Genomic DNA, 25112 nt, shown 5'->3' with positions numbered 1-25112 from the left:
GGACCCCTTCCCCCTGCCAGGGCCACACTGAGCCCTGCTCAGCTGTGACCCTGCATCTCCCATGCATGAAGTGAGCAGGTGCAATGGCCAGGCTCTTAGAGAGGTTACTATTCCCCCACGTTCTGGGAAACCAACCCTGAACCGGAGATGGGAAGTGGCCTGTGCAAGGTCACACAGATGGGCAGACAAGGTGCTGGGCGGGGAGCCAGGCCCTCAGGACGCCTGCTCCCTCCTCACCTGCCCACGCCTGTGCTGTTCTCTTGCAGGACCGCGCCCCCTGGGTCCCTTACCTGAGCATTGTGTGTGTCCTGGCCGTCATCGCTTCCTTCTGCAGTGGGCCAGGTAAGGCGCTGTCTTCCTCCCTGCACTGCCAGGGTGCGGTCATTGGGAAAGTCCTGTCCTCTTCTTGGGACTCAGTCTGCAGACTGGCAAGGGTGGCATAGATCGAAGGCCCTGCTGTTCCCAGGGCCCATGTCTGCATCCAGCAGGGGCCGAGCTGGGGCTGAGGAGCCGGGTTCAGGGCAGGCTCTGGCATGGCCCGGTGCCCTCTCCGTGGGGGGATGATTGTGGCTGATTCGGGTTGGATGTCTGCGGTGATGAAAGCAGCAGGAAGCTTCTATCACAACAAGTGGAGCAAGCCTGTCTGATGTTCATGGGCCAGCAGATTCCAGCTTCCAGCACATTTGAGGGGCTGGAAAGTGAGTGTCCCCCTGTGACCTCAGAGTGGTACGGTGCGATGCAGGTTGGGCCATGGGAGGGTAGGGGACGGCATCGGGTGCATCCTGCGGGGAAGATGGGCAGAACAGTGCGGGGGGGGGGGGGCGGCGAAGGTGCCAGCAGCAAGGCTGCGTGTTAGCAGGAAGAGGAGCCAAGGGCACCCACTGTGGCTGGCTGTGGGTTCTGGGAGTCAATGTGCTTGGTCCCACAAGGTGCCTGCATCACTAGCTCCGGGGGAAGCAGTCACATCAGTGCCTTTGTGATGTCACCCAGTGTGGCCCTGTGCTACCCTGGGGACCAGTTAGCATGGCAACAGGGACATTCCAGAATGCAGCTATATGCTGGCAGAGCGTCAGAGAGGGTGACCTGCTCAGAGAGGCCTTAATCTAAAGCAGGTGCACACACACACACGCGCTCCCCTCATCGTCCTGTTCACTTCTTTTCGCTGGCTGGTCTATTCCCTGCATAGCTGTGTGCCTTTGCTGTAAGGGACAGGCAGCAAATACCCCCACCTTACAGCACGTGCAGTGTGGGTTGCAGCTCGCCGCCTCTGTGTGGTGCTGGGAATGTGAGCGAATGGGAGGTATGGCTGTGTTTCAGTAAAGCTTCATTTACAAAAGCAGGCAGGGGGCTGCTGGGGCCCCCCTCCTCTCTCCCTCCCTCCTTCTCTCTCCATTGAATTTTTTTTAATTAAATATAAATGGCCTCCTAACTTTTAACCGAATCTCCCAACTCCAACAGTTCCAAAACCACTGGCTAGGAAAAGTCATCCTTTAGCAGCCATGTATCAGTCAGTGACCTTCTGGCTGCCTAACAAATACACCTCCAAAAGTCAGAGGAAATTCACTTCCCCCAGGTACCCAACCATGGCTGGTGACCCTGGTAGCTGGGGCAGGGGCTGTGCCAGCCCCGGGTCTCACCATCAGTCACCTCTGATGGGCAGAAGGAGGAAGGAGTGTGGAGAGAGCGGCATAAGAGCCTCGACCCAGGTAACGCCTCTCTCCCACTCCTGCTGTGACGCTGAGACAGGTGAGACGGCCAGGCTGGACACAGGCCTGAGCTTTGCACACCAGTCTCCCCAAGAGTCCAGCACTGCCCGAGGTCTGGAAGGTTCCCAGCAGGACTCATGGATGATTTGATCATGATCAGGGGCCTTAGAAGTATGGGGCAGGCGCTGTCAGAGACAGAGCTCCAAGGTGTGCACAGAGATGGTGCAGAACCCCAGAGTGGTTCGTGAAACCCAGAGGCGGTGGCTTGGGGCTGCCCCGGCCCCATCCTGCTGTTTGCCTGGTGCTTGCCACACTCACTCAGTTTCTGCTCACAGCAGCATCTGGCAGGAACCTGCCTTCACATCTCCCGGATGTGGATACGCAGCTGGACGTTACATACTTGGTCCTACTCTCAGAACAGTCTCGTACATTGGGATGAACCACGGCCATCTTCCAGACAGGAATCTGAAGCCAGAGACGAGATGAGACATGAAGCAGCTGGTGGAGGGTGGCGTCGGGATTTGAACCCAGGTCCTTAAGACCATGCTCGGATTCACATCACTGCAGCACTCTGAGCTCGCCACAGCACATTCACACCTCTCCATGTTACTCTGTTTTCTGGGCAGCCTGTGAAGATGAAGAGGTGACTCCATTCATGCCTCGGGTGTCTGGGGGTCTCAACGCATGCCAGTGCACCTGGGGTACTGAGGGTGGATTGGTGCCTGCAGCACCACATGGCAGATGGCATCACGTGGCAGAGAGCATGCCAAGGAGACGGAGAGAGGCAGGGGAGGGACAGCCTTGTTCTTATATGGCCACCTGCTCGTGTGGGAACTGACCCATCCTGGGCAACCCAACCCAGCCTAAGAGACCAGCAGTGGTCCCTGTGCGAGGGTAATCAACTCCTTGCTTCTCCTGGGGGCCCCACCTGTTTTTAATACCATGGCGTAGGGGACCAGGCTTTGAGCCCAGCAGCCTCTGGGGGCAAACCACATCCAAACCTCACCAGCTCCCTAACCCGATTCCTCGTAATGACTGGCATTTTTGATCACGTACTGGATGCCCAGTCCTGTTGTTGGCACGTAGCTAGTGCTTGGTGTGAACTCAAGCAGGGCTTCACAGTAAACGGAGGCACAAAGGCAGGGACCACGTCAGAGCCGGGGGGACCACGGGGACCATTTGAAAATGAAGGAACTCCCCAGGGGCTTGGGATGAACTAGGGCAGCCCCAGCTCAGAAAAGACCATGAAGCTTTCCTCGTCCGGCCACTCAGTGGAAGTTCAGCCTCAAGTATGGTTTCCTCATGCTTGGTTACTTCTATTGATGGGGAGCCCACTGCCTCACAGACGGGGAACTCTGTAGTCCACAGGTCATATCTGGACCACAGCCCGTTTTGTATGAGCAAAGAATGGCTTTTCCATTTTAAAGGTAAAAAAGAAAAGGGGTGGGGGAAGAGACTGCTTTTGGCCTAAAAATCCGAATATATTTGCTGTGTGACCTTTACAGAGAGAGTGCAGGGGCTCCGGGGTGACGTAGGAGGAAGGGAAAGGCAGCAAGCTGAGGAGGCAGATGGGGGGATCCCTGGGGAGCAGGAGCAGCCAGGGGCGCAGCCTGAAGGTAACCAGGAGGTAGCATCAAAGGAGCCACAAGCGACCCCCGAGTGCAGCCTCCCGGGAAGCTGTCAAAGCCCTGGAACCCAGGCTCCACCGCAGGCCACCAGGCCGCCGTCCCCGGGACCAGGGGCACGTGCAGCTGCACTCCACACCCTCTCGGCCAGAGCAGTGCTTCAGCCCTGGCTGGGGCGGGACAATCACTGTTCCCCTGGTTTGAGCAATGGCAGCAGTCACTGGACATCCAGGCCCCAGCAGCAAGAGCCAGCACCCAGGGCACAGGGTGAAGCTGGGCGTGGAGGAGATGAGTGACCGCAGATCCCAGAGGCCATGGGTGTTAAACTAAGGACTTGGGATTTCATCCTGAGCTCCAGAGAGGCCTGGGAGTGCTGGCGCACAGTGGGTGAGGTGGGGGTGATCTTTGGACACGAACTTCACAGGGCAGATTTGCAGCAAAGAGGAGTCAGCTGGGGTAGAGGGTACAAAGCAGAGGCAGAGCCACACTGGCCGGAGTAGCTGAGCAGGGCCGGGCAGCTCTGGGAAGGGTTCTGTGGTCAGGGTAGGTCCCAGGTCAGGAGCCCCTGTGGTGTGGTTCTAGTGCTTCTTGGGTTTCCTCTGTCCCCGGGGAGAGCAGTCAGTACTGAGTCTCAAGGCATAGGCTGACTTCCCTCTGTTTGCACAAATAAACCAGGCTGAACTCGTTCACACCCCTGACTGCAAGCATGAAGCTCCGCCTCCTGTGTTCCCCAGCCCGCTCCCTCTCACATCCACCAGCGGAATTTGCCAGGTGGTTTTCTTGTGACAGTGGAGCCGCTGCGTTGCCAGGGCCTTGAATGCCGAGATCCCCGTCAGCAACCAGGGGAGGCACCTGCACCCCCAGTCATGGCACCACTGTCAGCCCTCACCCGACTCTTCCCAGCTGCCTTCCCTGACCCCCGCTGTGTTCACCCAGGAGCTGGGCCTCGCCAACTAGCCACAGCTTTAGCCACAAGGTTGGTCAGGGTTTGGAAGCATCACTTAAGCAGGCAATGAGGGTGCACAGCTGGAGGCTTCGGGACGTCACCTGTGTGAGGGAGCTGTCACCTGAGTTGTGACATCATCTTCATCCTCCAAGTGGCCAGAGAGGAACCAGTCCCTAGAAGAGCCCTGTGGAAAGAGGCACGGAGATGGGACGAGAGGAGTGGCTCAGGGGCTTCCCCCTCCGGGGTTGTCCTCCATGAAGCGGAGCCAGGAGTCTGCCCGAGGCAGCTTCTGGGGCGAGCACGTGCCTTGGAGCAGACCTGATAGGGAGCTGAGATGAGGCAAAAGGAAAGAGAGAGAACAGGGCAGGCAGCTTCCTGCTGAGATTTTATTTGTGTGCGTGGCCCCAAGGCAGCAGAGGAAGCTCGCAGATGAGACAGGATCACGGAGCTAGGGAGCTCCTTGCCTGCCCGCAGCAGCTCCGGTTAGGAAAGTCTCACCGTGCCCAGGCTGCGGCCCCAGCCCCAGGTCAGGCCCGCGAAGCAGCGCTTGCGTCCAGGAAGGAAGGGCATGTGCCAATGAGATGGACTTGGGGTCACGGCCAGGATTAAGGTGCCGATTTGGCCCGAGGGCCCCGGAAGAGGAGGGAGCAACCTGTGGGATGCTGTGCCCAGGAGCTACTGAGCACGTGTGGCTCCAGCTCTCCCGTTGATTTCATCCAGAAAGGCTGCCTGCGCCTTCCAGCATCAGGGGTCCTTCCTGGGTTCCTCCGCCTACCCCTTCTCCCCGTCCCCGCACACTCTCTCTAAGCTCCCATCGGCTCTTCCTGGCTGCGTCCACCTCCTGTTGGCTGCGTGCCCGGCTCCAGCGTCTCCCTCCCTGACCACGCAGCCTCTGCCCTGTATCTGCTCTGTCTTTAGATCTCTCTCCTTAGAAGGATGCCGCTTTGGGGCCATAATTCATCATGGCTACCTCTTAGCCTGCCACGGGTGCCAGGAGTTAGGACTTCCCTGTAGCCCTGGGGGACGCGGGTCACCACCAAAGGAGGAAGCTTTAAAACCACCATGCAATAGGAGGAAAATAATGTCCCTGTCGTGACAAACGTTTCAGTACAATGCTGCTAAGATTTGTTTTTCATAGGGGACCACTGAGAGCCCTTTATGTGGACGATCTCAAGTTTTCTTCAAAACATCTTATGAAGCAGAGCTTGTTATCATGCCCATCTCATAGATGGCAAGACTGAGGCTGCAGGCGGTTGCACAACTTGTGACAGAGTGGTCTCTCTCAAAGGCTAGATGCTCCATTGCCAGGCTACCCTCCTGGACTGCTGGAAGGGACGAGGAAAGGGAGGGAGGAGGAGATAAGGCTCTAGTCCTTAAACAGCACGTGCCTACAGATAGGGAAGCAAACAGACAGGCGTGATAGACAATGGATAGGGAACATTGTTTTTCAGGCCTTTTTGAATTATTATTCCCTTTATCTTTAAAGATATATTTATTTCTTTATTTATTTGAAGAGAGAGTGAAGGAGAGGTGGGGTAGGGGGGAGGTCCTCCATCTGCTGGTTCACTTCCTAACTGATTGCAACAGCTGGAGCTACGCTGATCTGAAGCCAGGAGCCAGGAGCTTTTTCCGGGTCTCCCACATGGGTGCAGGGGCCCCAGGACTTGGGCCATCTTCCACTGCTTTCCCAGGCCATAGCAGAGAGCTGGATCAGAAGTAGAGCAGCCAGGACTTGAACTGGTGTCCATGTGGGATGCTGGCACTGTAGGCAGTGGCTTTACCTGCTACGCCACAGTACCAGCACCAGCCCCAAATTATTATTCCCTTAAGTATAAACTTTATTTTAAATATAACCCAAGACCAATGTAAAGCAATCTTGAACTAACAAATTTAATTAATGAGGTTATTTTGATTGGTTCATAATTTTAAATTTTTGCAAGGCTTAATTTCTCCATGATTTAATAAGAAATAAGATTTGTGTCAGAGAGAACTGAGCTTGGGCACTCCACAGGCCGCTATGATGGTTGACTTCTTGCTCTCCCCACCGAAACACAATGTTTACATCCATTGAGAATGCACAGTGTAGACAAAGAGACAGGCACCGGCTCAACTAAAGTGACCCAGATGGTCTGGCAGTGGGAGGGGTAACGTGGCTGTTGTCTGTCCTCATCTAGCAGGCCGGCCCAGCTGTGGTCACATGACAGCAGCAAGGTTGCAAGCAGGGGAAGGGTGCAAAATGGCCTGAGCCCAGGCCTGGTCCTGGCATCCTGCTGCCGCCTTCTCTCAGCCACAGCAAGTCACCAGGCCACCTGGGAGCGAGGGCTGTGGGGAGCAACCCGGACTAGACTAAGTTACTGGAATTAAGACTTATTCTATGCATCTGCTCTCCCACAATATGGCGCTGGGAGAGGAGGAAACAGCTTCTACGCAGCTGCCTCTTGCCAACTTGAGTGCTGACCTCCAGGAGCTGATCCTGCTCCTGATTGGAGGAGAGCAGCGTACTCGGCGTGTGGGCAGCCGAGTTGGGATTGGCGGAAGAGGACTATAAAGGAGGAGAGAGACAACATGCACCAGGAACATCTAAGGGGAACATCTGAGGGAACACCTGTGCAGCTCCCGAGAGAGCCGGCCGGCGGTGTGCTGGCCCCCGCGGAAGTGGGGAAAGTGGCCAGGGGGAACCGCCCTTCCACAGAGGTGGAAGGGTCGGTAGCCAACCCAGGAAGAACCAGCAGCAAACCCGGGAAGGGCCGAGCAGACAAAAGAACAGCGCAGGGTCCTGTGTCGTTCCTCCATGAAGAGGGGGAGCGACAGAGGGCTGGCAGGAACTCCTTGACCTCCCATGGGCAGAGCTGCAAAGAACTGTGGCCACTTACAGTGGCCCCCCAGAAGTTGCTACCATAGAATGGGCAGCAGTTAGGACAATCGCAGGCTCTCAGAAATCGGAATACAGGTCACGAATTCTTTACCCATTCCATAGGTTGCTCCTGAGCACCTGCTGTGGACCAGGTGTCGCTCCCCCTCTTCGTGGAGGAACGACACAGGACCCTGCGCTGTTCTTTTGTCTGCTCGGCCCTCCCCGGGTTTACTGCTGGTTCTTCCCGGGTTGGCTACTATCCCTTCCACCTCCGTGGAAGGGCGGTTCCCCCTGGCCACTTTCCCCACTTCCGCAGGGGAGCGGCACACCGCCGGCCGGCTCTCTGGGGGCTGCACAGGTGTTCCTTCAGATAGATGTTCCTGGTGCATGTTGTCTCTCTCCTCCTTTATAGTCCTCTTCCACCAATCCCAACTCTGCTACCCACACGCCGAGTATGCTGCTCTCCTCCAATCAGGAGCAAGATCAGCTCCTGCAGCTCAGTCAATCAAATTGGCGAGAGGCAGCTGCGTAGAAGCTACTACTCCCTTCTCAGCGCCATATTGTGGGAGAGCAGATGCATAGAATAAGTCTTAATTCCAGTAACTCAGTCCAGTCCGGGTTGCTCCCCACACCAGGCTTCCTTTTAGATCCAAGGATACAAAGGTGAACAAAACCGCACACATGAAAACAGATGTGTACACATGTGCACACACATGCACTCATGATTTCTGCCCTCAGGGAGCTGGTTTTACATAACAGGAGTACGGGGCCCTGCTGGGAATGTGAGTGCATTGCACACTCAAACTGGGATAATTTTTTTTGAGGATTTATTTATTTATTTGGCAGAGTTAGGGGGCAGGGGTCTTCCATCTGCTGGTTCACTCCCCAAATGGCTGCAATGGCAGGAGCTGGGCTGATCCAAAGCCAGGAGCTTCCTCCAGGTCACCCATGCAGATGCAGGGGCCCAAGCACCAGGGCCATCTTGCACTGCTTTCAAACTGGGATAATTTGAGGAGTGTTTGGTAAAGTAATAAATTGCAGTGTGGTCCAAAAGCCACAGGGAAATGTCCAAGGCCTCAAGTATTTTGACCGTCTCAGCATATGCTAATTTCCAAGGGCCCGCCCCTCCACCTACTAACTGCGCAGGAAGCAAAGCAATTTTCCAAAGGTTAATTCATCAAGAGCCGGTACACAAGTGGTCAGATTGCCAACAGCTAAATCATAGAGAAAACAATATGCTGATGTTACCTTATTTCTTCCAACTATTTATCAAGAATGTGTGGAATTGTATAAGGAATAGAATGGTCTCAACAGCTTTGATAGATGTGTGGGAAATTATTTTGTCTGCATGGTGAGTTCTGCGTTTTTTCCTCCTGCTTTATCTCCCTGTTGTTATGGTCAAGGGTTGCTGGGTAGCGAGAAGGCATAGCCAAGAGGATAAAAGCATGTTTGTATCCACAGTAAAAAGATGTGTGTCCTTCCCTAGCCAAACCCATGTGGTTCCAGAGTCTCACACATGTAACAAGAACCAGGACTGGGGCAGCAAGCGGGGGTGGGCATCTTTATCTGCGATGTCTGAGTCCTGTGTTTAGACCAAGAGTTCAGGATGAACTTGAGTGGCAGCGGTTCAGGATGGGGTGAGGAGTCCCTGCAGGGGAAGGGGTCTTGGGAATGAGACATTTCCACCGTCTGGCCCTTCTGACCCAGCAGAGATGGGTGGACAGGCTGCTGGCCAAAGCGGGGGAGGAGGGTGCCCGTCCATTCCACTGCGTGAGGCAGAGTGGAACTTCTTGATCAATTATCTCCCTTAAGCTGAGTACCCATTCGGCACTAAGTACTCAGCCACGTTGTCCCTAATCTTCACGACATCCGCAGAAAATGCCCTCTTAGCCCAGAGGGGGCATTGTGGCCCCCGGGACTTGAACCCCATCTCATCTTTTCCTCCCAGTCTCCCCCCAGTTTTCCTGACGCTCACTGTCTCTCCTTATCCCTTCCCCGCAGCTGAAGGCAGAGCTCATTAGGGAGCCCCTAGCCTGAAACCTGAATGTGAAAACTTGGCAGTGTTCCTGTCGGGTTTTCTGCCAGGTTCCCCCCAGAAAAGCTTGTCTTTCAGAAGCCACCCCAAGCAGACACTGTTCTGAGAAAGACTTGGGCCCCTGAAAGATTCCGTGCACAAGACTGAATTTTCAACAGAAATGGAGAAAGTTTCCTAACCTGGTTAGGGGCGGGGGTGGGGAGGGGGAGACGGGCATTGAGCCTCGCAGTTAAGAGACCGGTTAAGATACCCACAGATCGCTAGCTCCATCTCCGAACTCAGGTTCCTGCCAACGCCAACCCTGGGGGCAACAGTGATGGCTCAAATAGTTGGGTTCCTGCCACCCATGTGGGAGACCTGGATGGGGTTCCTGGCTCCTGGCTTCTGCACAGCCCAGTGCCAACTCTTGTGGGCATTTAGGGGGGAAACCTGGGAATAGGAATGTGTCCTCTCCCTCTCCCTCTCCCTCTCTCTCTCCCTCTCTCTCTTTCTCTCTCTCTCAAAATGACAGCATCCCAACTCCCAGGCCTTTCCTGGGGTCTCCAACAGCAGCTCCCTTCCTCCTAACTGTGACTTGGGCAGCCCTGGAGATTCAGGGAAGGAAGGCGTCACCTCATTCTTGCAGGCGACCGCTGAGCTGGTGACAGTAGGGCTCTGTGTCCCAGTGCATTTGTTTCCTGTGGCCGCTGTCTCAGTCACATGACCAGGTGCTGAGGTAGGGGCCTTCCAGAGCAAAGAGCAACATGGCCTAATCCACGACTATATGTGCATGTGCCGCCCTTTAGCAACCCTGTAGCCATAAAGTACCCAGTTGGAATGTATGTAACCATATAAGGGAGACAAAGAAACTAAGATTGTCTGTAAGGCAGTGCCCCATTTTGTTTCTGGCTGTCTTTTGGATATGAATCCACTGGATCTCATGCCTGCATGAATAGCATTGCTTCCTGCTAAAAGTCTGTCACATCCCTCTGCCCAAGACTCCCCCTCCAGTGCCTTCAAACTGCCGAAGTTCTTCTCTCACATTCCAAGTGCAAGGTCATGGTGCCGGCAGAGCCACACTGCTGTGGTAGAGAATCTGTCCCATGTCCCCCTCCTGGCTTGCAGTGGCTGCTGGCGCATGCTTGGTCTCATGCTATGGTTGGATAGTGTAACTCCTGGGGCTTCCTGTGACGCATTTAATCACCGTGATGCAGTATTGAGAGGAAGGAAGCTGACTGGGGTATTCGGAGGCGGGGCCAATGGCAGGTGATCAGAATTAGATGAGATCGGGAGCGTGGTGCAGGTGCTCTTGTGTAAGTTCGAGAAAGACATGGAAAGGAGTAATAAGTCCGCTCTTCTGCCGGGAGGAGCTCCCAAGGGAAGTCAGAAAAGGTTGCAAAGCCCAGGATGGCTTCAGGGTCATGGAGTACTTGCACCCCTGCTCCAGCACCCTCTGGGTCTCCTGCTCTAATTATCTGAATGTGGACTCTGATCTCTGGCCTTGGAGCCGGTGCAGTAGGAAAGCCATGTGTCAGGGCTTCTCTCTGCCATGAATTGAGTGAATGACCTGTAGAGGTTCACCTCTCTGGGGGGCGCAGCGTTTGGCACAGTGATTCAGCTACCGCTGGAGGCACCTGTGTCCTGGATCAGGATGCCTGAGTTCAAATTCTGGTTCTGCTTCTGATTCCAGCTCCCTGCTAATGTGCACCCTGGGAGGCAGCAGGTGATGGCTCAAGTGCTTGGTCCCCGCCACCCATGGGGAAGACCCAGCTGGAGATTCCAGCCTGCGGCTTCAGCGTGGCCCAGCTCCAGTTGTTGCAGACATTTAGGGTGAACCAGGCGATAGAAATCACCTCTGCGTGTGTGTGTGTGTGTATCTGTCTGTCTATTTCTATCTCAATCTCTGTCTCCCTATCTCTGAATATCACTCTTTCTTCCTCCCACCCTCCCTCTCTTTCTCTCTCCATCTCTGTCTTTCAAGCAAATTAAAAATAAATTTATAGTAAATAAATTGAGAGTGACATCGCCTGCTGGGAAGAGAGTCAGGCACCTTTGTTGCTTTAGCTCTGCAGTGGGAGGCCCGCCGTGGGCAGTCACTGCATGGTGGATGGTATTTGGCACATACATTCACCTGCACTGAGAGGGCATTGTGGCAAAGCCAGGGCACCAGGAGTCAAGTCCCGGGTCTGCCCCTACCTGCCCTACTGAGGACCTCAGCTGAGGGTCTTCATCTTGGACTTCGAGCTGCCCGCCTGAGCTTGCCTGGGACAGTCTCCTTTCCTGACAGGTCATCTCCATGATTAACACCCACCCCCACTCCCACCCCCACCCCCAGATACTCTCAAAAGGCCCCAGTTTGGAAACAGTCGGAGTGTTGCCACCCATCAATAAAACAGGATAGCAGTGCCACCCTCCAGGCCTGCCATGAGGGTGAACAAAGGAAACGCAAAGGAACACGCACGAAAGCGCTACCTCCCCTCTCTGTGCCCCAGGCTGGATGCAGTCACAGTTGCAGATATGTCTCCCTTATCCAAAGGAAGGAGCAGTTTAAACTCCGGCGTAGTCAATCAAGAAGATGCAGACGCGTGAATGCGTGCACAGCACACAGCAGAATGTGCCGAAAACGTTGCTCTCTCTCTCTGTGGGTCTCAGCATCTCTAAGGCGTTGAGCTCCCTCCCCGACAGGTGCACCTGGTGCTGCTTCCTCTGTCCATCACTGGTCCCCTTTCTCTCGGTTCTTCCCCGCATACAGAAGCTTAGTGTCTCAGCAAATACTCACATCATGACAGCATCTCTTTCTCCCACCTCACAAGCACTGCGGCCACGTCTCAGCCCTGGGGACACACTGCAGCTGAGATGCCACCCAGCTGGCCAGTGCTGAGGGGTCTCCTGAGACACTCGGTGTCCCTTCTTTTTAATTTGTTCCCCCCCCCCCCAGAAACCTTTTATTTAAGGAATACAGACATTATGCATTTCGTAAGTACAACTTCAGGAAAGAGTGACTCTTCCAACCATACCCGCCCTCCCACCCAATCTCCCACTGTTCCTCCTCCTCCCCCTTCCTCTCCCCTCCCCAGTTCCTGTCTCCACTAAGATCCATTTTAACCATTTTTGATTAGCTTTATACACAGAAGAGCAACTCTATACTAAGTAGAGTTCAACAGTTTGTGCTGTAAAAAACAAAAACAAAAACAAATAGAAAAAAAACTATTCCTCAAAAGTCGAGACAAGGGCTATTCAAAGTCATTGTATCTTGAAGTTAATTTAAAAAATAAAAATTTAATTAATTTTAATGAAGCACCCAAGAATTATATATCTTTTGGGAGCACTTGGACATAGTTATAATACAACTCTTTGAGGACAGAGGTTCTGCATGAGGAGTTAGTACACAGTGACTTTTGTTGTTAATTAATTTTTAGAAAGCTTTTATTTAATAAATATAAATATCATAGGTACAGCTTTTGGAATATAGGAGTTCTTCCCCCATACCCGCCATCCCACCCCCACTCCCATCCCACTTCCTACTCCCTCTCTCATCCCATTCTTCATTAAGATTCATTTTTAATTATCTTTATACAGATCAACTCTATACTAAGTAAAGATTTCAACAGTTTGCACCCACACAGACACACAAAGTATAAAGTACTGTTTGAAGACAAGTTTTACCATTAATTCTCATAGTAAAACACATTAAGGACAGAGGTTCTTCATGGGGAGCAAGTACACAATTGACACTCTTAATTATGACATCAGTGATCACCCAAGGCTTTTGTCATGAGCTGCCAAGGTTATGGAACCCTTTTCAGTCCACAAACTTCAACATTATTTAGACAGGGCCATAATCAAAGTGAAGTTCTCTCCTCCTTTCAGAGAAAGGTGCCTCCTCCTTTGATGGCCCCTTCTTTCCACTGGGATCTCACAGAGATCTTTTATGCAGGTCATTTTTTGCCACAGTGTCTTGGCTTTCCATGCCTGAAATACTCTCATGGGCTTTTTAGCCAGATCCGAATGACTTAAGGGCTGATTCTAGGTCAGAGTGCTTAGGAAGGGTGTCCACTTCCCATGTTGGATCATTCTCTCCTTTTTAATTCTATCTATTATTATCAGCAGACACTTGGTCTTATTTATGTGATCCCTTTGACACTTATTCCTAGCTTTGGGATCAGTTATGCACTTAAAATGATCACTTTAACTAGTATGCTGGCATTAGTACCTGCCAACTTAATGGGATTTGGAGTCCTATGGCAAGTTTTTAGCTTTACCCTTAGGTGTAAGTCCATGGGAATATGTGCCGAACTGTACATCTCCTCCCTCTCTTATTCCTGCTCTTATTTTTAACAAGGATCAATTTTCAATTGGATTTAAACACCTAAAAATAATTCTGTGTTAGGTAAACTGTTCAACCGATTGTATTAAGTAGAAAAAGAAAATGCTAAAAGGAATAAAATAATAAGCTTTCCCTGGACAGTCAGGACAAGGGCTGATCAAGTCATTGTTTCTCCATAGTGTTAGTTTCACTTCTACAAGTCTGCTTTTAGGTGTTCAGTTAATTGTCACAGACCAGGGAGAACATATGATATTTGTCCCTTTGGGACTGGCTTATTTCACTCAGCATGATGTTTTGCAGGTTCCTCCATTTTTTTTCAAAGACTGGATTCCTTTTTTTTTTTTTTTTTACCAGTGTGTAGAATTCCATAGAGTACATATCCAATAATTCCTTTATCTAGTCTTCCGTTGACAGGAATTTAGGTTGATCCCATGTCTTAGCTATTGTGAATTGAGCTGCAGTAAACATGGAAGTGCAGATAGCTTTTTTATTTTTCAATTTACTTTCCTTTGGGTAAATTCTGAGGAGTGGGATGGCTGGTTCATATGGTAGGACTACATTCAGATTTCTGAGGTATCTCCAGACTGTCTTTCATAGTGACTTTACCAGTTTGCATTCCCACCAACAGTGGATTAATGTACCTTTCCCTCACATCCTTGCCAACATCTGTTAGTTGATTCTGTATGTGAGCCATTATAACCTGGGTGTGGTGAAACCTCACAGTGGTTTTGATTTGCATTTCCCTGATGGCTAGTGATCCTGAACATTTTTTCATGTGTCTGTTGACTGTTTGGATTTCCTCTTTTGAAAAATGTCTGTTTAAGTCCTTGGCCCGTCTCTTAAGTAGGTTGTTTATTTTGTTGTTGTGGAGTTTCTTGATCTTTTTGTAGATTCTGGTTATTAATCCTTTATCAGTTCTAAAGTTTGCAAATAATTTCTCTGATTCTGTCAGTTGCCTCTTCACTCTCCTGACTGTTTCTTTTGTCATACAGAAACTTCTCAATTTGATGTAATCCCACTTGTTAGTTTTGGATTTGGCTGCCTGTGCCTCTGGGGTCTTTTCTAAGAAGTCTTTGCCTGTGTCAATATTTTGCTGGGTTTCTCCAATGTTCTCTAATAAATTGATGGTATCAGGTCATAGATTTAGATCCTTGATACATGTTGAGTGGATTTTTGTGTAAGGTGTAAGGTAGGGGTCTTGCTTCATGCTTCTGCATGTGGAAATCCAGTTTTCCCAGCACCATTTGTTGAATAGACTGTCCTTGCTCCTGGAATTGGTTTTAGCTCCTTGATCAAATATAAGTTGATTGCAGATGTTTGGATTGATTTCTGGTATTTTTATTCTGTTCCATTGGTCTATCCATCTGTTCCTGTACCAGTACCAGGCTGTTTTGATTACAACTGCCCTGTAGTATGTCCTAAAATCTGGTATTGTGATGCCTCCAGCTTTGCTTTTATTGTGTAAGATTGGACTCAGTAGGTGCCCAGACACTGGAGGCTCCTTGGAGGCAGAGGTGGAGTCTGTGGTCTGCTCACCCAGCCTAGTGCCTGGCTCATGTCCATGCTCAGCAAGCACTGAGTGGGGGAGCGACAAGAAGGACCGTGCTGTAACACTGGCAGCAACACTTGGCAGGGATGGAGCGGCTCCTGAATTTTAAGCACATTGCTAAGCATTGCCTCATTTAGCTCCCAAAACACAGCTAAGAGTTTGGAGCAACTGCGCAGTCCTCATTATATACACAAGAAAATTGAGAGGTGGGGACATGATATAACCTGTAGTCACATAGCTAGCAAGTGGAGGGACAGGAATTTAACCCCGGCTGGTCTGGCTCCAAAGCCATGTTCTTGGCCACAGTTCAGCACAGGAATGTTCCAGGTGCCATGTGAATGCCACAGCCAGATGTGCCAAGATTGTAAGCTGCTCCAGTGCTCGAGTTCTAGGTGAGGAAGAGAAACTTCTAGAACTGAATCCCCCTACACCCTGGTTGCCCAACCCAACGGTGCCTACAATGGTCACTTCTTGTTGGTTTGGTCCCTTTATCATTATATGGTGACCCTCTTTGTCTCTTTTTAGTTTTTATCTTAAAGTATTTTTTCTGGTATAAATGTAGTTATTCTTGATCATTTTTGGTTTCCACTTGCATGGAATATCTTTTTCTATTCTTTCCCTTCGGGTTCGTGTGTGTCTTCACTGGTAAAGTGAATTTCTAATAGCAGTATAACATTGGATCTAGTTTTTCATCTTTTAAAATATTTTGTTTTATTTATTTGAGAGGTAGAGTTACAGTCAGAGAGAAGGAGAGACAGAGAAAGGCTTCCATCTGCTGGTTCACTCCCCAAGTGGCCACAATGGCTAGAGCTGAGCCAATCTAAAGCCGGGAGCCAGGAGCTTCTTCCAGGTCTCCCACATGAGTGCAGGGGTCCAAGCACTTGGGCCATCCTCCGCTGCTGTCCCAGGCCACAGAGAGCTGGATCAGAAGTAGAGCAATCAGGTCATGAACCATGAACTGGCACCCATATACGATGCCAGTGCTGCAGGCGGAGGCTGAACCTACTGCACCACAGCACCAGCCCCTGGGTCTTGTTTTTCAATCAGTTCAGCCAGTCTGCACCTTTTGATTGGTGAATTTGACCCATTTACATGCAAAGTTAAGGTTAATAAGTAATTAACTAGTCCTATCATTTAAAAATATTCCATTTATTGTGAATAGCCCTCTGTTCCTTCTAGTGGTTTTATACTTCCACCTGTTCCCTCACCATTGTTTTGCCTGCTTTGTTCCTCTCGCTGGGACTCCCTTCAGCGTCTTTTATAGTGCTGGTCTAGTGGTGACGAATTCCCTCGGCTTTTGCTTGTCCTGGAAAGTGTCTATCTCTTCTTCATTCAGGAAAGATAACTTAGTTGGGTAAAGTGTTCTTGGTTGTCAGTTTACTTGAGAACTCGAATACATCATTCCATTCTCTCCTGTAAGGTTACTGTTAATAATTCTGCCATCAATCTTATGGGGGTGCCCATAAAAAGAACCTGCTGCACTCCTCTTGCACACTGGAGAATTCTATGTGGCGCTTAGGAGACTACAGTGTGTGTGCTGGTGATCTATTCCGGCTGTGTCCATCTGGGGTCCTGGGCCTCCTGTGCTGGGATGTCTGTCTTTCTCCCCGCTGGGGGAGTTTTCATCTATGATGTCATGGAATAGGTTTTCTAAGCCCCTCCTCCTTTCATCACACTCAGGGATCCCCACAATTCAATTCTCTTCCATTTAAGGGTGTTCAGAGGCCATGGGAGATGTCTTCATTTTCTTCTTTCATTCTCTATTTCTGGGGAGTTCTGTCATCAAGTTCATGTCTTCTTCCTTCTCCTTGATCTACTTTGTGGCTAGACTTTCAGTTGCATTTTTTATTTGATTTACTGAGTCCTTTAGTTCTAAGACCTCTGGTTACCTTTCAGAATCTCTCTCTCTGCTGAATTTCTCATTCAGAGGCTGCATTGTTTTCCTGATTTTGAGCTCTCTGCATTCCCCTTGTCTTTTTGAGCTTCATTACAGTCGTTCTCCTGAATTCTTTATCGGGCATTTCACTGATCTCCCACTTCAGAGTCTGTTACTAAAGCCTTAGTGTGTTCCTTGGGGGCATCAGGCTGCTTTTTCATACTCCCTGTGTCCCTGTTTGATTTTCCCACAACTGGCAGACTGGGTGTTGTTATCACTTTTAACGACTGGCTTTCCTGGCAGAAGGCTTTGTCCTGGGGCTGTGTCTTCAGGTATCTGTGTGGGAGGCTATTTTGTACTTATTTTTTAAAATATTTAAGGCCGGCACCGCAGCTCACTGGGCTAATCCTCTGCCTAGCGGCACCGGCACACCAGGTTCTAGTCCCGGTCGGGGCGCCGGATTCTGTCCCGGTTGCCCCTCTTCCAGGCCAGCTCTCTGCTGTGACCAGGGAGTGCAGGAGGATGGCCCAAGTCCTTGGGCCCTGCACCCCATGGGAGACCAGGATAAGCACCTGGCTCCTGCCTTCGGATCAGCGCGGCGCACCGGCCGCGGAGGCCATTGGAGGGTGAACCAACGGCAAAGGAGGACCTTTCTCTCTGTCTCTCTCTCTCACTGTCCACTCTGCCTGTCAAAAAAAAATATTTATTTAAAAGTTAGAGTTACACAGAGAGAGAAGGAGAGGCAGAGAGAGAGAGAGAGAGAGAGAGAGAGAGAGAGAGAGGGGTCTTCCATCTGCTGGTTCACTCCCCAAATGGCTACAATGGCCAGAGCTGAGCTGATCCAAAGCCAGGAGCCAGGAGCTTTTTCCAGGTCTCCCACGTGGGTGCAGGGGCCCAAGGACTTGGGTCATCATCTACTGCTTTCCCGGGCCATACCAGAGAGCTGGATCGGAAGTGGAGCAGCTGGGTCTCAAACCGGCGCCCATATGGGATGCCGGCAATGCAGACGGAGGCTTTACCTGCTACACCACAGCACCAGCCCCAACTATTTTGTCTTTATTTCCAGCTGGATGCTGTAGTGCAGGCTTTCTGTATCTTCTTGCACAGCAATGGATGGCAGTGGCCGTGGGAGAGGGCACCCAGCTCGGGTGTGTGTGTCTCAGCAGCAGATCATGGAGCAGGGGTCTGGGGTCACAGGTGCACTGGCGCTCTGTCCACTCTGGCTGGGGTTGTGGAAGTGCTAGCTGGAAGTCCTGGAGGGATTGCTCGGGTTACTGCGTTAGTGGGGGCATGATCAGGGTTGCTGTGGAACTAAAATATGGCAGGGCTACATGAATCCCTGCAGTGCCGGCCCTGGGTTTCTGTGCAATGTCATGAACCCACCTACCCTTTCTTCTCCCAAGCAGTGACTCCCTCTGGGTTATAGGCCCTGACAGTGAGGGAGAAATGGAGTGAGCAGTCCTGTGCTTACCCACAGTGAGATGCTAGTTCACTCTCCCTCCTTACCCTCCCACTCCTACCCCCAGCCAGAGCTGGAGTCTCGCTCTGTGGACTGCTGGGGGTTGGGGAGAGGTGGTGCAGGGAATCTGTTGGCCACCTGTTTAAAGACGGTCCCTGGAGCCCTGGGCAACTCCAGGTTTCACTGTAGCAGGCCTGCTGCTGGGCTTCAAGGCTGGGGTCTGGTCTTTGTCCTCCCTCCCTCCCTCCCCAAGGCAGGGGGTGTCTGTCCAGGCAGAATTCCCTGGAGCTGGGGGAAGGGTGACGCAGTAGCTCATTCACCACAGTGTCTTCTTACGATGCTAAGCCAGGCCCTGTGGCCCCTCTCCTGGCCTCCTTGTCCTCGTGAGGCTGACTGGATGCATGAATGCCGCTCGTGTTGGTGTCTCTTTGGGGACGACCAGCAGCATCTTACTCGGCTGCCATCTTGTCCCGCCTCCAGCCCGTCTTGTGGAGGCTTTTAAGGGGATTTCTGGGCATGTGCTGGGACTTTAGAAATTGAAGTTGGTGCTTCCACTGGAAGAATTTAAGGTGTATGAATTATAGAAAAGTGTAGACAGTTGCTCTTTATTTTTATTCAAATAAAAATTAAGCTTTTGAGATAAAACAATGAAATAAAAATGGGGCTTTTTCTTTAGTACCTGGGCAGTAGTCAGATAATACACACACACACACACACACACACACACTGGAAAAGTTTCTGGAAGCAGAAGCAGCAGAGCTGCCTGTGGTGCAATGGCACAGGTGCGTCGTCTCGTTTAATTCTCAAAACAGTGCTGAGAGGGAGGGACTGTTGTTATCGCTGTATCGTGGGAGAGAAATTGAGCGCGCAGGTAGCTGTGGCCATGTGTCTTGTAGGTGGAGCTCAGGTTGGTCTGAAGAAGTTGTGGAGACTTGGTATCAGCGAGTTCCTCATGCCGACACTAGGGGCGCTGTGTTCACAGTGCAGTTTGGTTAGATACGCAGGGCTGCCCCGCTGAGACCCAGACCACAGACACTTGGGGGAAAAGGCTGTTTTCAAAAAGTTATTAATTAATATATGAAGAATGCTCATTATTAAATTATTTTCACTTTCACATGACTGAACAGAGTTATTAAAATTTTACCCATGAAGTAGAAGAATATGCCTGCACTTATGAATGTTTATGAGGGAAAAATATTAACATTACAAACTAGGTCAGTAAATTATTGACTTTGTAGATAAATTCTCAAAATCATAAGCAGTGTTTCTATACCATCCACCATGAGTTTGTTTTAAAGATTTATTTATTTACTTAAAAAGCCGGGAAAGAGAGAGAGAGATGGCTACAATGGCTGGAGCTGGGCCCATCCAAAGCCAGGAGCCAGGAGCTTCTTCCAGGTCTCCCACATGGGTGCAGGAGCCCAACACTTGGGCCATCTTCTGCTCCTTTCCCAGGCTCATTAAGCAGGAAGCTGGATCAGAAGTAGTGCAGCCAACACTCAAATCAGCACCTATATGGGATGCCGGCACTGCGGGCAGCAGCTTTGCCCACTACACCATGTTGCCAGGTCCCACTAGGTTTTAACAAGATTCCAAATTAAAGGCAGATGAAGGTGATCTCCCCTCATATAGGACTTTGATGAGAGAACCCCTTCACTGAAATTTTCTGATGGGGGCCTTGTATGTGTGGGATTATCACGTAAGGAACCCCATGCCACATCACTGAGTCCTTCTTCATGACCAAATTTGAGTTGCTGTCATCACAGATTAGGGAACTGAGAGTCCAGGAAATTCCAGGCCCTGCCCGAGTTCCTAGTCCTGCTCCTGAGTACACAGGGTAAGGCCAAAGCTGGGTCTTCTGACCCCACAGCCTGCACTTCTCACTTCAGAAAAACAGGCTACCTCCAGCGGTTACTGCACAGGCTCCTCTCCATGTCACAGTACTCAGCACTGTTGCCTGCTAGGTCAACACAGCTGAAACTTTGCAAATGAGCCCCCGATCGTTATGTCTCTGGGTTGACCCGCATTGGTGTCTGCCTTGCGTCCTATCTGCTGTCTCATTTGGTTATCTTACCCTGTGCTGTTCCCTGACAAGGAAAGACCAGCAGGAACGGGGGAAGTAAAGGAAGTAGGTCAAGGGCATGTTACCGGGGAGCTACCACCGTAAGGCGACCAGTGTCACCCAGCTGAGCTCCTCACAAAGCAGGGCGCTCAAGGGAGTTCTGTCGGTCACTGGTTGAGGGTTCTTATTTGGGAAGTGTGCTGGCCGGCTGCACTGGCGGGCCACACAGGCTGGGGGAGGCCTCGGGCGAAGCAGCTGTCTGTGGGAGCAGTGCCAGGTCTGGCTGGGATGCACAAAAGTGTGTGGATGGGGCATCTGGGGAGAGGCCCCAAGAGTCTGCTCATGCCATGCATTCCTGGCCTTACTGACAGCACCTGGATCAATCTTTATATCTGCAATACCTTAGTACCAAGCTGGGAGCGAGGGCATAGCACCACGTTCTAGAGCCGGACTTAGGAAGTAAGGGCCTGCCACCTCCCATGGATTTTTTTTTTTTTTTGACAGGCAGAGTGGACAGTGAGAGAGAGAGAGAGACAGAAAGGTCTTCCTTTGCCGTTGGTTCACCCTCCAATGGCTGCCGCGCTGCGGCCGGCGCACCGCGCTGGTCCAATAGCAGGAGCCAGGGGCTTCTCCTGGTCTCCCATGGGGTGCAGGGCCCAAGCACTTGGGCCATCCTCCACTGCACTCCCTGGCCACAGCAGAGAGCTGGCCTGGAAGAGGGGCAACCGGGACAGAATCTGGCGCCCCAACCAGGACTAGAACCCGCTGTGCCAGCGCCGCAAGGCAGAGGATTAGCCTAGTGAGCCGCGGTGCCGGCCAGCAATCACTGTTATCATTACCATTAACACCATTATCACCATCATCATCACCATATCATTACCCATCCTCATATCATCACTACCACATCATCTTCACCACCATCACCACCATCAGTAACACCATCACCGCCACCACCATCACCGCCATAATAACACCATCATCACCACCACCACCACCATCATCACAATCACCATCACCACATCACCACCATCACCATCATCACCATCATCACCACCATCACCATCATCACCACCACCATCATTACCACTCCTTGCTGGAACCCCTTCTCTGGGGTTCAGCTAACTTGTTGTAAGGGCAAATAAGGCAGAGAGGTTTTCCATTATGTTTACAGTATCTAATATTTATGAAGTATTTCTCATGTGCAAGACTTAAGTAACACTTGCATTTAATGCTCACAACTGCCCCAGTAGTAAGTCTCTACTGTCATCACTTTACCAGTACGAGAGCTGAGTTCCACACAGGTTGAGTGGGGTCAAGGCTTAAGACTTGCTGAGACCAGAGGCCAAAGTCCAGCCCACAGCACTTGACTGCCTTCTCTGGTTGGAGGGACGAATGCAAATGACAACCCATGAGTACCATGGAGCCTGCAGGATCCTCACGGCTGCTTGTGTTTGTCCCCAGGGTGTAGGGGCCTGCAGGCCGAGTGAGGGATCCAGAGGGGAGGCCCAGGAACTCGACGGTGCCGATCATTTGTTCTTTCATGAATCCTGCAAACACAGAGCACCTAGTACATGCTCAGTGCTGTGCCACAACCAGCAGAAAAGTCCTAAAGAAACAGCGAGCTGTGTGGGAGGCAGCTTCATCCAGGTTCTGCCGCATTGTCAGTGGAGGCACCATGTTCTGGTGGGGTCCACCGAACCCAGACAGGTGCTGCCCAGACCACACCTAGAGATGTCAGAGAAAGCAGACCCCCAGCTCCCAGCCCTGTCAGAACAGCTGTGGACGGATGCCCTGGCAAATGCCGTTGGGCTCCCGGTGGTGTTGCTTGCAGGACCAAGCGAGTATGTGCCATAAACTCTGATAGCAGCGTGATCTGCACTCCACAACCCCGAAGCCTGGTCTACCACATTTCAGTGTGTTAACACCATCCTCACACATCTTAATAGACACGTTGGAGAGAGAGTCCACTTCCCCCGTGGTAAACAGCACACTGAATCTTCCCCACACTCTAGTGGTGAACAGTTAATGCAAGCTGAGTCAGTACCGATGGTGTACCTAGTCCTTGTCAAAGGAGCCAGGCCGATGGAGATGGTGCCTCCACCGGGGACTCACAGCTCAGTGGCGGCTGGGGAGACTGTTCTCAGCCGTGTAGTCCAGGGTTGGCCAGCAGCAGGCTGGGGTGCTGACGGTGGAAGCTCGGGAGAGACAGGCTTGTGTTGGTCCCGCTCTTGGCTGTGACCCTGGGTTGCTTGGTGCGGTCAGCTTGATGATAAGTTGTTGCTGTCAGCAGGGTGGTGCTCACCTGGGGAGCTCTGCCTCCGTTGTGTGGGGGGGAACTCTGAATTCGGCCCCTCCTTCCCACGCCCACTGCCACCATCTGAGTGCTGCTACTCAGCCCTTGCCTCCTCCCTGGACCAGCACGCCCTGTAGGTCACAATCACTCAGCTCTGCGTAGATGCCCACAGTGGTGTCTTTCAGCAAACCCCCTCTCCTTGGGCCACAAGCGGCAGCTGCACCGGCCCTGCTCTCTTCCCCTTCATCCCATTCCTCTCAAGCTCCCTCAGCTGTGCAGACACTGGGACTTGTTCTCAATCTTGACCCAGGCCTTTTCCCTGCAGAGCCTCCACCCAGCACGACGTCCCCTGATCTGCATCAGCTGTGTCTCCTCCTTCATCCAGCACCCTCACCAGCCTCCCCAGAGGGCCCTTCCCCGGCCACTGCTAAAGTCAGACCCCCCACTGCCCTGTGCATCTCCTCCAGCGTGCACGGCACATTCTGTACTAACTCGCTTCCTCCTTGATGAACAAGTTGTCTCCACCGCCGGACAAGGGGGTCCCCCAAAAGGCAGGGACAGGGATGCTCTCAGCTACCATTGCAGGAGCAGCCCCAGCACAGTAAACAGCTGACAGCTGATGGACGGAATGACCCCAGCCTAGGGACTTGCAAGTGGCTGAGGCCTCCCTAGAGGTTGGGAAAGTTGCTCAGGGTTTCCTCTTCCACTACCTGCCCTGTCTTGTTGGAAATGCCAATGTGAAGGTCTGATTAAAAGAGCGAGTGATGACTCCAAATGAGGACAGATGCAAGCAGGCCCCAGTAGCCAGGCTGAGCCCCAGGTCCTGGGTCCAGCCACAAGGCCCAATTCCTCGTCTCACCAAGCAGAACATTCTGGAAGGGGAGGGGGCAGCTCTCAGAAGGGCGTTTGGAAACATGTGCAGGTGGTTTGGGTTGTCGGCATGATGGGGGCACTCCTGGTATCACAAGGTGGGGGGGACAAGCATGCTGCAGCTGCACAGAGCAGTTCTTCAAAAATGTGGAACTGTCCCGCCCAGTGCCATGTCTGCCCTGAGTAACCCGGGGATGCATCTTGCATCCCATCAAGGGCGTAAGGACAGGAAAGCAAGTTCAGCAGGGCCTTCTGGCCTCTCTCAAGCAAAGAGGAGCAGACACACACACACACAAAAAACCACGATTTGGAGGCCAGGGTCTCCAGCCCGATTCTGCCTCTGCTAGACGGCGGGTGGGGATACTGGGGCAATCAAGATACCTGTCTGCACTTGAGCTACGTGGTGGCCGATACCAGGCTGCCTCGGTTCTCCGGGAGGTCACACCAGGAACTTTGCTAATTCTGTGGTCAGTGAGAGAGTAGCAATTCGTGGTGGCTCACAGCTTGACCCACAGGGCACTGGCAGGGCCACAAGGACCAGGAATCCTCATTTGCACCGGCCAACTCAGAGAAACAGTTTCACATGGTTAGGGCTCTCAGGTGAAGGGTCATCTGACCCCAACACCCGCTCCTAAAGCTGTCCCGCATACAGGCGGCGCCGACTCCTGCCTGGTGTGTGGGCGGGGTGGGTGGGGCGGGTGGTCCCGTGGCGTCCGGAGGTGGGTGTGGGCGGCACAACCTTAGACTCCTGGCTGTCCCTTGCAGGCGGCATCCCGTTCATCCTGACTGGCGAGATCTTCCAGCAGTCTCAGCGGCCGGCGGCCTTCATCATCGCGGGCACCGTCAACTGGCTCTCCAACTTTGCGGTCGGGCTCCTCTTCCCGTTCATCCAGGTAGGACTGCTGCAGCGCCTCCTGCCCCTCAGATTCCCACAAAGCCACAGGGGCGGGAGAGGGGGCGGGGGCGAGGGCGAGGGCGAGGGCGAGGGGGAGGGAGGCTGATCTCTCTCAGCTGCACACTAGAGCTGTCGTCCTAAGGAAGGGAGACGCTGCTTTGTCCAAGACCCGTAATCTCCTTTCCCCATGCTTTGCCTTCCAAGAGCTACCCCTCAGCGATACGGGCTGCCTCAGAAGGAGGGGGCTCCCCGTCACTGAGGGTATGCAAGGAACCCTAGGTCAGACTCTGGAACCCACAACCTGCTCTCCAGTTTTGCAATGTGCTTGTCACGGTGTTAGATAAATTCCACGTGATGGTCCCAGTGCACGCTGCTGTGCCGTCACCCATGCAGCATTCTCACTGTTAGCCCGGCTAATTTAATGTCCTTTCAATCAGCACAGCTAACTCTGCCAGGGGTGATGGCGACTGGGAGGAGTGCACCCACATCCTCAGGAATCGGGTCTGGGTTCATTTCGTGTAGGTAAAGAACCTGTTCCTCAACTCTCCCTTTAATCCCACACATGGGAGCCCCTCCGGGTGCCAGGCAGTGTTTCAGGCAGTGGGGATGGAGTGGGGACAAAGCCCGTGTTCCGTG

At 52.1% G+C, this 25112-nt stretch overlaps 1 protein-coding gene and 1 long non-coding RNA gene across 5 annotated transcripts in view; one reads left to right on the top strand and one right to left on the bottom strand.

The window, feature by feature from the left end:
• The window catches only part of SLC2A9 (solute carrier family 2 member 9), a 142500-nt gene that overhangs the window by 103690 nt on the left and 13698 nt on the right, over positions 1-25112 (top strand). For all 3 annotated transcript variants that reach the window (XM_051829847.3, XM_051829863.3, XM_051829853.3), the window contains 2 exons: positions 267-342; positions 24347-24474. In XM_051829847.3, the coding sequence (XP_051685807.3) occupies positions 267-342; positions 24347-24474 (204 nt within the window). The remainder of the gene's footprint in view (positions 1-266; positions 343-24346; positions 24475-25112) is intronic.
• Positions 18950-23955, bottom strand: LOC149127674 (uncharacterized). Of its 2 annotated transcripts, none has more exons than XR_016229743.1 (2): positions 21694-23955; positions 18950-19405 (listed from the first exon to the last, which is right to left on the bottom strand). It is a non-coding gene; the product is annotated as an uncharacterized LOC149127674 (long non-coding RNA). The 2 variants fall into 2 exon arrangements; XR_016229744.1 differs by having other exon boundaries at positions 18950-19326.

Source organism: Oryctolagus cuniculus, chromosome 2 (assembly GCF_051225735.1).
Source record: "Oryctolagus cuniculus isolate XC-2025 breed Fujian yellow rabbit chromosome 2, ASM5122573v1, whole genome shotgun sequence".
Lineage (NCBI taxonomy): Eukaryota > Metazoa > Chordata > Mammalia > Lagomorpha > Leporidae > Oryctolagus > Oryctolagus cuniculus.
The sequence above is the reverse complement of the archived record's forward strand: the minus strand, read 5'-3'. Positions and strand labels throughout refer to the sequence as shown.